Below are 15,810 nucleotides of genomic sequence, written 5' to 3' on the forward strand. Positions count from 1 at the left end.
AGAGACAAGTGTATGGGGAATAATACAACTGGTGATCATTAATATCCCATTTTATCATCATGGGAAAAGGATCCTGCTGTGTAAAAGGAATAGATACAAATCATTTTTTATGCTAGAGTGAATTCAAATGCTAAATATATATAAGGTCCCTTTTTTAAGTTCCAGGGCAAGAACACATACAAAGCATTAAAATCTTTTTTTTTCTTGAATCAAAGTATATGTTTCCCCTAAACTACATTCAGTACTCTACTGTCGAGGACAAAAGACCCATTTTTGATCTGTCATTAATGATGCTTTAAAGCACTCTGTGAAATAATAATCCCAGTCAAGGACAGCGATACTTTTTAGTGCTGTGATATTATTTCAAAACTAGTGCCCCAGCACTGTTCTGTCTTGCAGATGTTTTATGGTAAGGACAAAAATCAGATGAGTCATATTGTCACTTGCACGGCATTAAAGAATAACGACAGAGCCAAGAGGAGCGGGAGAGGATGGTGAGACGGGGAGTGAGGGATATACATATTTTGCCATCCTTGGTGATAACATTAATGTCAAGGTGGAAGGGGGAAGGAAGACATCAAAGCTAATGAATATTTATGGATGCCCATAGTAAAATGCTGTTTTAGAGTGAAGTGGGACAGAATGGCCTCATGAAGACGGCACTTTAGGGCCTACTCCAGCACAGACTGTGGCTCTATGAATATTCATTGCTCATTGTCCCAAAAACAATTTGCTTAACGCTTTTGACTTCTTTTCATCCGTAAAATGTGTGTATTTTATTTTTTTTACCTATGCATGGTTTGGACTATACTGTATCTGCCCTCACTTTTGTTCGGTCTGTTACAGAAGACACTTTGATTTTTGGCACATAAATGAAACAATCCAAAAGTCTGTATTTATTAATATATAGCATAGGGCACATCGATCCCTTCAGTACAGAAAGGAAAAAAATATAAGAAGTTTGTCATATAGATAATTCATTATATTCATACAGCTAAGTGACATGTTTTTCACAGGGCCTGTGTCCCCTGTGCAGATTGTGCAGATATTCATTCTGTGTATTTATCTTTTAATTGGTTTAAGTAGGACAGTCTGTAACAGACAGGTACAAGACTATAACCCCGTCACATGCCAGACAGCATCATCCTTGAGCAGATTTCACAAGATGCTACATTCCTTCCACCTTTCCCCCACTGTGCAATGCATTTGTCTCTATAGCTCACACTAGTGCTGTTTGAAAGCTCTTTGGATCATTCATTCTGCATGTGTGTGTTGGGGGGGGGGTATCAAGGTGGGAATGTGGTAGAAGAAACACCCAGTCTAAATAGTAACACAAGACTAAGATGAAGGAAAGAAAGGAAAAAAAAAACAGAATATCACAATGTTGCTATGGTTACTTGTCCCACACGACTACCAGCTCTTCCCAGAGTAAACAGTGCCTGATAAGGGAACAGAAGTACGGTGCCTTTGAGTGGTGTGCTGTTGGCAAATGGAGGCCTACAATGAATATTCTGTGTACAAGTACTCGTATGTTATATGTGTGTGTGTTTTTGCAATATGTCTCCGGTTGCTGTCTTTGACAAAAACAAACATAAAAAAAAGAATTAACACTTTTTTCTTCTTCTTCATCACTTACATATGGGACATTTTTAAAGAACATTTGTCTTTCCTGTGCTCCTCACTGCACAACAGGGTGGCATACTGGTTTCGGAGACCTTCCCGTGAAGCAGATTTATTGTCCAGAAAAATTGCGTGTAGGTCAACTGTCCTTGAGCATGACAGTATTTTATGCACTGTACATCACTCTGAGTTAGCATCAACAAAATGCTTCCCCCCACTCCAAAGGGGATTATTTATTTTTCATGTTAAGTGATGCAAATTGTGTACATATTTCCCCTGTTGTTGTATAATGGCTTTAACTTTAATTCACTTCTTCCTTCAACATCTCTTCCTCCTCCATCTTTCTCGTTGTCTTTTGTTTGGCCCTCATTAAAATCTCACACCTATAAGCGTAAGTGCCTCTTGCTGTCTAACTCTGGGGAGTCACCTCTTGACATTGGTGAAGTAAACCTCTTACCAAAATCTTGTGGACTACATGTGCAGTGATGGAGGGCCTTATCAGACTTATATAAATCCTGTGAGTACAGGTAACTGCTGCATTTCACTAATCTGAGCCTAAAGGAAGTGGAGTTGCTCTCAACGTACAAACATTGTAGGTCATTGTGTAGGAAGGTTTAGTAATCTGATTGGCACTGTCATGCTACACTTCACACTAATAATTAAACAGTTTAACATAATTTTTAAAGTCAATACCTGATGAAATTTTGTCAGTGTTCACTATGTAGATAGAATTTGCATTTGTACCAAGATATTCTTTTGCTATTGGTTAAAAATCCGTGGTCCCTCCCAGTCCAAGATGGCACTCGTCTAGAATGAGATATGGACCATATAGAACTTGTTGACCATTATAAGGATAATATATAGTTATGTAGTGCACTCCAGACAGCCATACTTGTCAGTGTGAAAAATACTCCCAAAATAACCAGTGCAAGTGCAAAAGGATGTAATTTCCGGTTCACGTGGCATGCCCTTGTGGTTGTACATATGTGGTTTACCTGCCATTTCATTTACATACAACACACCATGAATTTCAGAAATTCCACTGTTTTTCCTCTCTTTTATGCATTAATGTTTAATTTGGATTATATAACAAGAGCTTGGGCCCACTACAAGCAAGTTACCAAGACTACAGCTGAGGAGAAGAGAAAGAGAAGGATGTTTTTATTCTCTTTCACTCAGCTGGCTCACAAGAAGATGACATTTTGTGAGCTCATACACTTGACATCAAATAATCAAATGAGAATATTAAATAAAATTTAAAAATAGGTAAATAAAACCTAAGATGTGCTAAGTTGTGTCTTACTATTGTATAAGAAATTAAGGCAAATGCAGAAGTGTGTGAAAAAAAATTATACCACCCTTATTATTTCCATGTGAATGAAGAGGGTAAGTAGCAGCCAGGTGCTGCTAATCAAATGTACCTTATTAACTGATCTTCAGCAAATGTGAGCACCTCTGTAAAAGCAGAAGGTTTGGCACGGGGGTATTTAGAGCATTCAGGTGTGTTTTAAATCAGTGCCAAGGAAGAAAGACATCAGCAATAATCTTAGAGAAAGAAATTGTTTCTAATCATCTACAGAGACTGCAGAGACTATAAGACCTTTTTCAAACCATTTGACGTCCATCATTCCGCAGAAAGATGGATTATTCACAAGTGGAAAACATTCATGACAGCTGCCAATTCCCTAAGAGTGGAAATCTTCACCCCAAAGTCAGAACATGCAATGTTCAGCCTCGGTTAACATGTTAGATGTTAAAGTTTATGACATGACAAGTATGGCTTGTTTTGAATAGTTGCCAGGAGAAAGCCTCTCCCCTCTAAAAAGATCATGTTGCATCTGAACCAACCACAGGACTTGTGGAAAAATGTCCTTTAGACAGATGACACCAAAGCAGACACATTTGTGCTGATATGCTGTTTTTGGTATCGGCCAAATGCGATGCTGTGCATTATGGCCAAACACCTCATACCATCTGTGAAGCACTGTGGTGGAGGGGTGATGAGTTGGCTTGTTTTGCAGCCACAGGACCTGGACACCTTGCCGTCATTGAGTCAACCAATGACTGTTGTATACCAAATTGTTCTAGAGTCAAATGTGAGGCCATATGTCAATAGGTCATGAAACAGGACAATAATCCCAAGCACAGCTGCAAAAGTCCAGTTCAAACCGCATTGCATTTGAAATGTGCTGGAGGAATTTAAGAGAACCATGCATCAATTAAGTTAAGAAAAAAAAGCACATCAGCCCAGAAAGTACCTCATTCATGAGATGGCTTTCCAAGTCCTGCATCTTTGCATCTGAACATATTATTTATATAGAGCTCATTAATTCAAAGAAAATCTTTGTTTTTTTTTCTTTGCAGTTTCATTTTTTTAATTCATCAATGACTTTTTGTGGTATTGTGTAGTAGCTTTGTAAAGTTTTGTAATGTGTTTACAGTACAAAGTTGTGGTAAAAGTATGTGTTGTCTTGAGGCATTTATTGAATTTCAAAGCATAGTAATATTTTTTGCAAGAAAAAGTAGGTATTATGCTATAAGGTTATTGGTAGAGTGGTGCAAACATTTCCCATCTCCCACGCATCCTCTTCAAACCACAATTATGCAGAACCACTTGAAAGTCTTAGGTGATGGAGCCGACACACTGAGAATACAAAAATATAGTGACTATTGAAGTAGTTTCAAGTAAAATGCTAAAACACTGTATATAGAGGTTTTTTTGTCAGCTGTGTGTGTGTGTGTTGTGTGAGTCAAAATCAAGCTGTTGGCGGACCCTCACTGTGTCGGTGATGGTAATAGTTTGCCAGAGCCTTGGGGGAGCTTCTCAGCAGGCGATGGTGTGTGTATGTGTACATGATGTTGTCTGTGTGTTTGTGTGCACATATCAGCAGGAAAGGGTAGAGCAGGCCCCACAGTGCATGTCTCAACAGCCAAGTCATCAACCCTTTTAATCCAGCCCAGCAGGGATGTGTTTGTGTTTTTGACGGCGCTTGTGTGTGTATGTTTGAAGAGCTTCGTGAGAAGTGCTTCCATGAAGTTGTTTATATTCTACTCTGAGGAGTGGCAGAAAGCTGTCCAAAACATTTTCAGCTTGATGTGATTTTTTTAAATACAATATTGAACTTTTTCTCTTTTATCCATGGCATGTTGATTTTGTTTGAAAGTATTGCCTAATATGTCTAATGTCCAATCAGATCTCTCTCTATCCCCGCCTCACCCATCCTATTCTCTCTTCTCTCCCCCTGCAGGACGAATGTCATAGGATGAACACTGCTGGTGGGGTGTGTCTGTCTGTGCTGTCCTCTCTCCTGGCTGTGGCTGGGGCCCTGGCTGCCGTGTCTGCCCTCGCTCTAGCTCCTCTCTCTGCCCTGGCTGAGGCTGCCTATGGGGTTGCCAATAGCATCCCCAGCACCGGGGCAGAGGGGGCCCCCTCGCCTTTGTCCTCACCATGCTCCAGCCTTGTAGCTGGGGTGCTCTATGGCTCTTTCTCCCTAAGGGAGCTTTTTCCCTCCAGGGCACCGGGTTGTTCCTGGTCTCTGGAAAACCCGGATCCCACCAAGTACTCCCTCTATCTCCGCTTCACGCGCCACCCTGTCATTTGTAGGACACACTCCCCCATGCTCCTTTCCCTTGACCACCACCTAGCCAATCAAAGCTGTCCCCTGCACTTACAGACGGCCACAGCCAGAGATCAGGAAGTCATCGATCTTTGTGGCAGCCGCACCAGTTCAGACGGACCTTACTCCTTTCTGCAGTTCGATAAGAACTTTGTCCAACTGTGTCTAACGAGACATCCAGCTGCAGATGAGCCTCAGGTATCTAAGGAATTGCTGGAGCTGAGACTGGTAGAGGTGTTACTCATTAACAACGAAAACTCCAGTCAGTTTACCTGCGGTGTGCTCTGCCGATGGTTCGAGGAGTGTTTGCGCACTGATCACAATGGAGACCAGGAGGTTTCTGATGGGGATGGTTGTGGGATGACCCAGACAGGCTGTATTTGTCCAAATCACAACATTATGGCACCACCTGTTCCTCTGCTCCCAGAGACACCGCACACTTTCAGTAACGGGTCACTGGCTCCTGATGACTGTTGCGTCACCGAACTGCATTCCAATGATGCAATCGCCATAGCGCCCCGAGACGTACGACAAGGTAGGATTCCTTTCACTGTAATTTATGAGGTGGTGTTTCAGTGCTGGTCTTGCTATTTTCAGTGCATCACACATGAGCACACATCCCTATGTGAAAATTACTTTGGCCTTGTAACACAACCTGCAATAAAGCAAGATAGTCCAAGGTGCAAGCTGACCCAAACACTCTGAGTTGTTTATTTTATGTATCCACTCGGAGTAACAAATGGAAAAGAAAAGTTTGTTATCGTGCCTTTTTGTAGCACCTCGAGAAGCGGTGGAGGTGGCGAGAGGGGGGTCACATTGGCTGCTTGACAGATAATTTATTATTTGAATTTTGTCTTTTGCATGTTGGCCTTTAATTAAAAAAAAAACGAAGCAGTTCAAAGGAGGCCCTTTAAACCTTCCATCAAAAGATTTGTAATGCCTGACAGAAATCCAGCCTTTTGATCTATATTTTAGAGATTCCCCCATGTGGCCAAGGGGTGGGTCTCCCATGACTTCAGTTTACATGCTGAACGGTATTGTGTGTGTATGTGTGTGTGTATCCATCCACTGAGAATGTTAGGACTAGATCAGATTTGACACCAATGGACAATATGCAAACCGTCTTTTCTACATCAATGAATTAGACACAAAGAAGACAATCCTTTCACGCACAATACACATGGAAATTTGTTTGCGTGTGTGCATCCGCATAAATCTGTTTTCTGCCTGCAAGCAACACAGATAAGTGCTTAATCCAAACAGAAATGGACAAGCACTTGTGCTAAAGCTTTCTAATCATTTCACTTCATCACTGCCACCAGAGTATTTAGTCTAATGTAATTAAATTAGAACAATATAGAGGTGCATGTGATATGCTGAGATGGAGTTTGCTTTTCAGGTCACATAATTGCATAATAATTTTCCTTTGGGTGCCTCATAAGCATGTTTGCAGTCTGCATAGTAATAATTAGAACCAGGTTATTGTTAGGCTTGGCCTTCCTTTAACAACACACTAACACACACACTAAGAGCTCTAGGGAGATTTTTACCTTGCTAGTGGGAAGGTTATCGTCTTCCGGATTTCATGAGCAGGGGAGCATTTATCATCTTATAACCTCATAGAGGAAGAAAAGGGTATACTTAAGGGAGATTAAGGAAGTGAGTCATTTACCATTTTGTCTTGACCTGATGTACTATTGCTTGAGAAAGTGCCATGTAACTGTTTTGGCCAAAAGTCAAACTGATAATGCAACTCTGTTAATTAATTCTAAGGGTTGCAGTGATATCCAGCTTATGCCACTGTCCTGAAAGACCTCTTAGCTTTATTTTTGTGTCACTTCCATAAGACAGTTATTTGCTGACATATTGATTAGCAGTCACATGTATGGTTTGGAGAAGGTGGCGCTACCAAAACATCAGGAGGCAAAGCTGGAGATGCTAAGAATTTCAGTGGCAGTGACCATAAGAGAGAGCATTTGAAATGATTGCATCAGAAGGGCAGCTCAGGTTTTGAGTTAAAGTTAGAGAGATAAGGCTACCTTTAATCTACCAGGATAGGAGATATGCACAGGAAGGATAGTGGATATATTGGGTAAAGAATGTTGAATATGGCGAGCCAGGCAGGAGGACAAGAGAAAGACCACAGAGAAGATGTATGGATGTATTAAAGGAGGGCATTAAGAGGGTTGGCATGAGAGAGGAAAATGTTGGCAATAGGGTTTAGATGGATGCACGCAATCCGCTGTGGGGACCCCTAAAGAGAGCAGAGAAGAAGAAAAAAAAGATTAGTTAGCAACCAGCCACTGTCCACTCCTGCAGGATGTTCTCAACCCCTGGTCTTCTGTAGAAAACATTTTTTTCTCACCAGTTCCCCTTTGCAGTAATTATCCATAAATGTTAAAATTACTGTAAATCCAGGACTGTGCTGTCAGAGTAACAGCCATAATCTTGCCTTTACTCTGCTCCTGTCCCCTTTCTGTCGACTGAAAGATAAACAATTTTGCCCCCGCTGAGTCAGAGACACTCAAAAACAAAGCTTAAATGCCAGCTTTCTCCTTCGTGCCGGTCCACTTTTTGCCTTAATGCATGGTTGCCAATTTTCAACTGTCAGCTGTGGTGAGACTCAGACACTCACTTTAAATTTAAGACGAAAACAAATAGTAAAAATTAGAACAAAGGAAATGAATTTTGACTTTAGTAAACAGGGTCTGAGTCTTAGGACAACATCTGTATAAAAGGAAATGAAACTGAAATGAAAAAGTAAAACTGCTACTCTGTAACAGCTCATCTGTCTCAGTTGCAGAAAGACAGACTCATTTATTATTGATAATAAAAATAATAATTAATGACCTAACCCCTCATCGAGATGCATCTATTTACCATATTGCTTCCATAGTTATGCAACAAATACGACTTCATTCCCAGCCAGAATTAAAACAACTGTTAAAAGTTAAAGGTCAGTTGAAACACATAAAAACTGTAGTTTTTCTGATAGTGATGGGCGCGTGTCGGTGCTAAAAAAAAAAAAAAGAAGAGGTTTTGGCGCAAGAGTTAGGAAATTAGAGGAAAAGCATATAAAAACAAGCACATCAAAGAAGAAGATGAAATAAGGCAGGGTTGCCAACTCGCGATGAGAAGCCATGATGGGAACTAAATATACTGCAGTTCTTTCTTCATAAATTTTACATAAGCAATCCACTGGACATCTAATTAGCTGAACTCACAACTAAAACTTCTGAAGGTAACAATTCTATAGATCTTTTCCTTGAAATGGGCAAACAGATCTAATTACACCGAGTTACACAATCAGTATCTTTAGATTTTAGATTTATAGATGAGATAAATACATGATCAACAGAACTTTCTAATTCGTCATGAATACAAGTTAAACTCAGCAGTCGAGTTTCTTGTTTTAACAAAAGTAATTTATCAACACAGTTTACATTGTTAAGCCGTTTGAATCTGAAATCTACTTTTTTTCCTTTTTACAAGATGACCTTAACCAGTACAGTAATCAAATTGTACTAAATATGACCTAGGGTACCTACAAGGGAGCCAGAGGCATCAAATGATGAGTATTTACTTGTGAAAAAAGCCTGTTTGCTCTTCATCCATGGAGTTGGCAAAGAAAGAATTTATCTATGTAGTTTATTAGAGTGACACTTTGCTCAACCAGGTCTTTAATACCGCATATGTGTATTTTTCTATAGGCGTCTCAGTGGATGCTGGCAGGGAGAGATGGTACTTTGTAGCCAAACAGTTCATAGTAAATTCAACAAACTTGTTTGCAGAATATGAAATTGAATCTCCTCTACTGACACTGACTCTTCGAGGAGCAAACTAAACAATAATAATCATTCAACTCTCTAATCTAACTTTCTCAAATTTGCTGCAAATGTCTCAAATGGCAGAGAGTATGGAAAGTAATGCAAACAGATTGCTTTTCCAGTTTAATAAACATGTAACCTTGGGCTTTTTCTCAACTGCTGTAAATAGTTTGCAGTTTTAGTTACTCTAAAAAGCTGGACTTGCACATGACCTGCAATGTACGTATACCTAAAACAGCAAAAAAGCCATAATGCAATACGTTTATGCTTTAAAAGGCTTTTCTCTATATTTTTTGTAACTCTTGTGCTTATGATGTGATTCTTAGAGCTAACTGTTATACCACGACCATGAGCAAGTGAAGGCACATTTCAGTTCCTGAGATGTTTTGTGGCTGAATGTCAGGTCTGCTTGATAAAACTCAGATCCCCGGCTTTTCCAATCCATCAGCAGCTGTCTCCGCCCACACCTGATGTCTTCCACATAATCATTTTGTATTAAGCGAAAAAGAAAAAGGAAATACAAAGTGCTATCATACATGTGCACACATTAGCATGTGGCTAATATTTACAGTTGAAAGTTTGTGACAATGCTTATTTCCACATGCTATTTATCTCATGGTCTTTACATGTTATGCTTTCTTCTTCTGTCTTTTCTAAAACTGAAAATATTACAGCTAACTCTCCTTTGCACATTAATCAAATGCACGTACTAAAATGGACAGAGATCTCAGCATTACATAAAAATATTAATTTCGCATTCTCATGTTCTTATTTCTATTGCGGTATAAAGTGAGCTTGAAGGCTTTGCTCCTGCAAATACACAGGATCTTTTAGATTTCTATTTGGAATGAAGGGCAGCCTTGCTTGAGTGAATTATTTGGCCTTTTTAGAGATGAAGAGAGAAAAACCATTTCTTAATCTAGCCAATTCTTAATGGTGAACTACACTTATATATCTACACAGCAATGAGAGAATACATTAAATCTTCAAAGGAACTCTCAAATAAGATACCCTGATTGCATGTCTTTAGTGCATGTGGGTTCAATTAGTACATTGCTGCTATTAAATTGCCACCCTATTCTAAGATCCTGTGTAATTTACATGATAGCTTGTAGTTTTACTCATTCATGTCATGCCTGTGATTTGTCAATTATGTATTCATAAAGTCCGCACGTGTGCCAACAACAGCACTGTGATAGATGACAGATGGCTTCTCCTGGTGTATGAAGTGTAAGGATTAAGTTGATGACATGGAGTTCCTTGTCATGTCAGCTCGTGGCTTCCACCACATTTGCCCGTAGCTTCTACCTCACCTAATCTCGGAAAATGGCAATAAACAGCAGATTTATCTTACCGTGGTATACTATATTTCTTAATATCATGAGCTGTTCTGGATCCCGAGGACGTAAGAACGTCTCATTTATGTGAGAGACAGCTGAACGGAGAATATGAAGCTAGCATCATTGTTTTCAATCATTCATCAATCATTTGTGAGAGAATTACACCATCCTGTATGTGTTGGCTCATTCATCACACTACAATATCTACCGTAGTTGCCCTTTGATTTAATTAGTAGGCATGCACATATTGAATTGGGGCTCTAAGTGGAAGCTTCCTTCTCAAGTTTGCAAGGGTGTAATTTGGTGCTTGTTTTTCTTTTGTTATTCATCGTATTGTTTGCACTAGTTGGTATTAGGAATGAAAAGACTGCTGTTGTAAGCACAGAGAAGTGTCAGTTTAAATAATGTACTCTTCAGGAAATACTATAGGATGCAGCCTCAAGCTAACCTTAAAAAATTTCAGCCTCTGTTCTCCATGCCAAGAAGACGGGAGTCCATTCTTTTAAAGAAAAAAAAAAAGAAAAACAAGTCCATAAACTCCATAAACTGCACTGGTTGCATTTTACTTAAATGCAACGTGGTGTATATGTATTGCTATTCTTTAAAAAATAAATAGAAAAGTTAATAGAGTAATTTTACTGTAATTTTTCCTTTATTTATAAAAAAAAAAAGGCTCAACCTTTACAGTAAATACCAGCACTTTGTTGTTCTTAATTACTATTGTCAAAAGAATTTTTATTGGTGCCGACTGTTAGACGTACAGTCTTGTGTTCTTTTTCTTTCTTTCTTTCTTCCTTTTATTTTGGCACTGGAGTGGAACTAAAGTTCAACCCATAAATATAGGAATGAAGCAGCTGAAGAAGTGTCCACTGCCTCCAGTGCAAGTGCAATCTGGCTTTGTGCTGTCATGACACATTCGGGTCATATTTGTAATGTCCACCAGCAGTGTTTACAAATGCAGGAGAGCAAGGACAGCTGGACTTGTCTTTGACTTGTATTTCTCTTACTTTAATCTGAGTGACTTTGATCAGCTACAGTGGTACACAATGATTCATTCCTTTAACAGTCCAGTACCACAGAGACCTGTGCACATAATAAAATATGCTCAAGTTTCATAAATTGTCGGAAAAAAACATATATTTCAGGATGACAGTTTTTGTAATACACAATGCTGTTCAAATGTCTTAAGTCACCCGATTTTTATTAGGAAAATAACAAAATTTGTGCAGTGATTTATTGAAATGTGCAAATGGAAATGGAAATATAGTGCGTAAGGCAAAAACTGAGTTTGTACAATTCTAAAGAGCTTGAAAGTCAGTATTTTGTATTACAACCTTTCTGGTAATTTTACTTTGTAAATGGAGGCATTCAAAGCTCTTCTTTGAAGAAGCTTGACCTGCCTTTTGTACTTTTTTTGATCAACATGACCCCACGCTGCTTCAATAATGTGAGTTCTTCTTGTGGAATTTGGCGTTTGAATAGTTTCTTGACGGCCAAACTTCCACTGAGATCATTTCTTCCATGAATAAAATGAATAAAGAAGTGATGGATGACTTAAGACTTTCATACATGACTACAGTATTTTACTATGCTTAGTTACAGATACTTCATGGCAAGTCTGCATGCTTAAATATTGACATCTGAATTTTTGCGAGTAAGGTGTCGTTAATTTCCTTATACGCTTCATTATCCAGCTGTCAAAAGGTCACTTTGCTGGACATCTGCCTTAATCCCTGCACATTCCCACATCCATACTGCACACACTCACACACACTCACATACACAGTTACAGCATTTCACTTCCAAGGGAATTCATGTTAACACAGATTCAGGTTGCGAATTATGTCATATGCATGTGGTAGGGGTGTAGAAAGAGGAGGTGGAAACACAGAAAGGAGGAAATTAGAGAGGGAACTGGGATTTGACGAGAGCTCTGGGGACCAGATCAACCTTGCATTGAGCAGAAGCCAGTGGTCTGTCACTTAAAAATACACACTTACACACGCACACCTAGACACAGACACACACACAAGCAGTCAGTTCATCCCTTCCTCACGGAATACTATCGCTTCTTGGTAATTAGAGCGGAGAGAAGTGTGTGCTTTTTCTTGTGTATCTCGAGCAACATGGGTAATATGTGTTTATTCTCACAGTGTGCTGGTACACTGTATTTACATACAGGTGTTTGCATAACCCTTTACCCGAACACATACAAACACAATGAAAAATGCAGGCTGCAAACACACGCCACGGCTTATGACAAAGAGTAATTGCATGCCATACAATACAGTAGCTGCGGAGATATTTTTTCCCTAAAAGAATGGAGCACGGCCACGTGTGTGTGTGTGTGTGTGCGTGTGTGTGTGTGTGTGTGTGAAAGACTGTGGCAGGAGAATTAGTATTCTGTGCACATGGTACTGAACGGGCTCAGCACTGAGGCCCTTTATGCTTCAGCAAAGGCCCAAACACTCACATAAGCACACACACACACACACACACACACACACACACACACACACACACTCACATAAACACACACACATTGATAGACATACACACCTTGTCATTTAAATCCTTTCCCATTTTCTCAACAGATTGCTTTGGATCAGTATGGATTGGAACAGTACACAAGCCAACTTCCTGCTGATGCCATTAAATATGCCACAAATCAAAATTATATTGTATATTGTGTATTTTCCAATAAATATGACCTCTTTGTCCTCTTTTTCTTACATTCTTTTTTTGTTTTTTTTTTTGTTTTGCAGATGGCACAATACATTTGCATAGTATGCATGCTTGCTTGACTCCTACATGTTATACTCTGCCACTATGTCTTATTTTGCCTCCCACCACTGCCATCTGCACATATAGATTCAAGATGTTTATTCTCAGTTTTTGACACAGATTTTGGTTTTTTTTAAGCGGGTTGTATTCTGTTAGAATTCAATTATGTGAGCTGTGTTGATGTGTGATATTGCAGGTGTTAACTCCAATACACAAACAGCTTATAAAAGGCAATTTCAGGCTGTTTAGATTGAGTTCTGTAACTCCTCTCTAATTAGCGTCTTCAGATATCTCGCTGCGTTGCGTTCCAATTGCATCCATTGTCGTTTCTGGTGCGCTGGTTAGCTTTTTGAGTTGAAAAAGAAAATGTACGATGTTTAAACTCAATTTGCGTTTTCAACAAAGACAGAATTTGATCCATAAATGATCCATAAACAGGTAGACACAATGACTTTTTTAACACCAAAGGATTAAAAAAGTATTGTAAAAAGCATATACTCTCACTCACTCATGCTAAATGATCTAGTAAACTTCCTGTTTGTTTGTTTGCTTCTTTTTCTTTTTTCTTTTTTTTACCCCTGTGGTGATGAGGGCAAATCTGCATGGTATACCAAAGGCTTAAGCGGGTTTTGACCTTTTCATCTCATTTCTCTCACCAATCAGTCATGGCATATGGCTGCCCCTTCCTGGGCCTGGTTCTGCTGCAGGTTTCTTCCTATTAAACGGGAGTTTTTCCTTCCCACTGTAGCTAAGTGCTTGCTCAAAAGAGGTTGTTGTAGTTTTCTCTCTATTATTTTGGTGTCTTTACCTTACAAAATAAAGCACCTTAGGGTGACTGTTTTGATTTAACGCTATATAAATAACATTTAATTCAATTCAATTGAGCTCAATTGAATTAAACTGAAAAACCTTATTAATCAGAGAATATTTATGGAAGGAATTGGCAATATGTTCTCCAGGAACATACTATACCAATACTAGCTTACTGAGAACAACATAAAAAGAGTGAAGACACATATAACATTAAAATGCATACATACACACACACAGACAGACACACACAAGAGGATATAGGAAGAATATAGTACAGCAGAGTTTCAGTATCCTGGCCCCGTGTTGAAAATGCCTTTCAGATCCCAAGGGTGTAACTGGTCGAGGGGAATAAGATGGGGGGCAAAGGTTGGTGCTGAATTAGGTCTATCACTCTGTCTGCACCTAATGAAAGTTGTATGATGTTAGGAGGCGAGCGAAGTCAGAGTAAAATTGTGAGCGGGATATTTTAGGCCAGCGGAAGTTTTGAGCGACATGCGAGGAGATGAAGTGAAGCGAGGGAGATGTGGTTAAGGCACCAGTGGGCCAAATTAGATAACCTCCAGAGAGCCCCCATCCCATGCATACCCATCATTTGAGACTGCACTGTGCAGCATGTGTGTGTATGCCTGCGTGTGTGCATGAGTAGAGAGTGAGAACAAGAGCAAGTGTGAGTTAGTGCGAGCGCCCAGGATATTTGTGTGTGAACGAGTGGATGACGAAAAACCTCAGAGCTACAGCGTCTCTCAGAAGGCTCTCACAGCTTTAGAGTGGCCATAGAGCGATTCGTTGATAATGGAATACAATGATGTATTACAGCGCAGACACACACATAGATGCACACTCACATAGTCTGTATCACTCTCTGGCCCACTGACTCCCAAAGTCAAGCTCCGATGACTTCATGTGTTCGATTAACTGCAGAAAATAGACAGGCATTCCACAGAGCACCTGTGCCCACAGTCGCATGATACAATCCCCACAGGAGGCTAGCGTGCATGTGGATGTGTGTGCAATTGTTTGTTGGACTTCCAGTCGCGTGATGATATTAAAGAAAAGCTTTCCAATGTCAGAGTCCAACCATGCAAATCTCTGTGACAGGGTTGACATTTTGCGTGAAGCATCAGCCTCTGCGGTTTTATAAAGAGTAAAAAAAACAAGAAAAAAATATGTTGGTGTGGCACCGCTTGCTGATTTTCAACCACACACCCCTGCGTTGTTTTGGCAACAGTGACATTTCATGTGAGCGCAACGCTGACATGCAGTTTGAAGCAAAGCATTTGATTTTAAGCAACTATCTGTGGGATGCGAATGGCGGTTCACCTGCACGACAAAATTCTGTCTTTGCTTTGACAAGAACACAACAAAAGCCTTTGCCTACATACAGTGGCAATTTGATCCATCACAATTAGCTTGATAGCTGTGCAGTGGAGCACGTGATGCTAATGTGGCCATGGGTACTATTCCACTCCCAGCAGCCCAACTGTAGGTGACATTTATCTATGTTTTTCACTGACTTTTAGTGTTCTTCTCCTCTGACTTTCCTTCTAACATCAGTGGAACGCCATGAATTATGTTAGGCCGTTTGTATTCCCTCACTTCATGTGCTCCATCTGTTATGGCTGGGTGTTGCTGCCTGCTTAAAGTGTTCAAATATATTGTTTTAAATTGGAAAAGAGGAACAGACGATACAGTTTATATCAGTTTGATTTGACGCAACACTTTTCTCCTGTAAACTCTCCAGCTTGTGGACCCTATCCCACCACTCCCTTCACATCTCCAGTCCTGCTCACTACACACTACTCATCAAAC

General features: G+C 39.8%; 1 protein-coding gene across 1 annotated transcript in view; it reads left to right on the forward strand.

Moving 5' to 3' along the window:
* Positions 1 to 15,810, forward strand: part of adgrb2 (adhesion G protein-coupled receptor B2) — a 266,754-nt gene that overhangs the window by 71,298 nt on the left and 179,646 nt on the right. The window contains exon 2 of the mRNA XM_086279307.1: positions 4,869 to 5,772. Within this exon, the coding sequence (XP_086135433.1) occupies positions 4,884 to 5,772 (889 nt within the window). The 5' untranslated portion in view covers positions 4,869 to 4,883. The remainder of the gene's footprint in view (positions 1 to 4,868; positions 5,773 to 15,810) is intronic.

Source organism: Aulonocara sp. 'chitande type north' Nkhata Bay, linkage group LG22 (assembly GCF_057382095.1).
Source record: "Aulonocara sp. 'chitande type north' Nkhata Bay isolate Kocher_YH1m ecotype deep benthic linkage group LG22, A_spYH_male_GT1.1, whole genome shotgun sequence".
NCBI classification, from domain to species: Eukaryota; Metazoa; Chordata; class Actinopteri; order Cichliformes; family Cichlidae; genus Aulonocara; species Aulonocara sp. 'chitande type north' Nkhata Bay.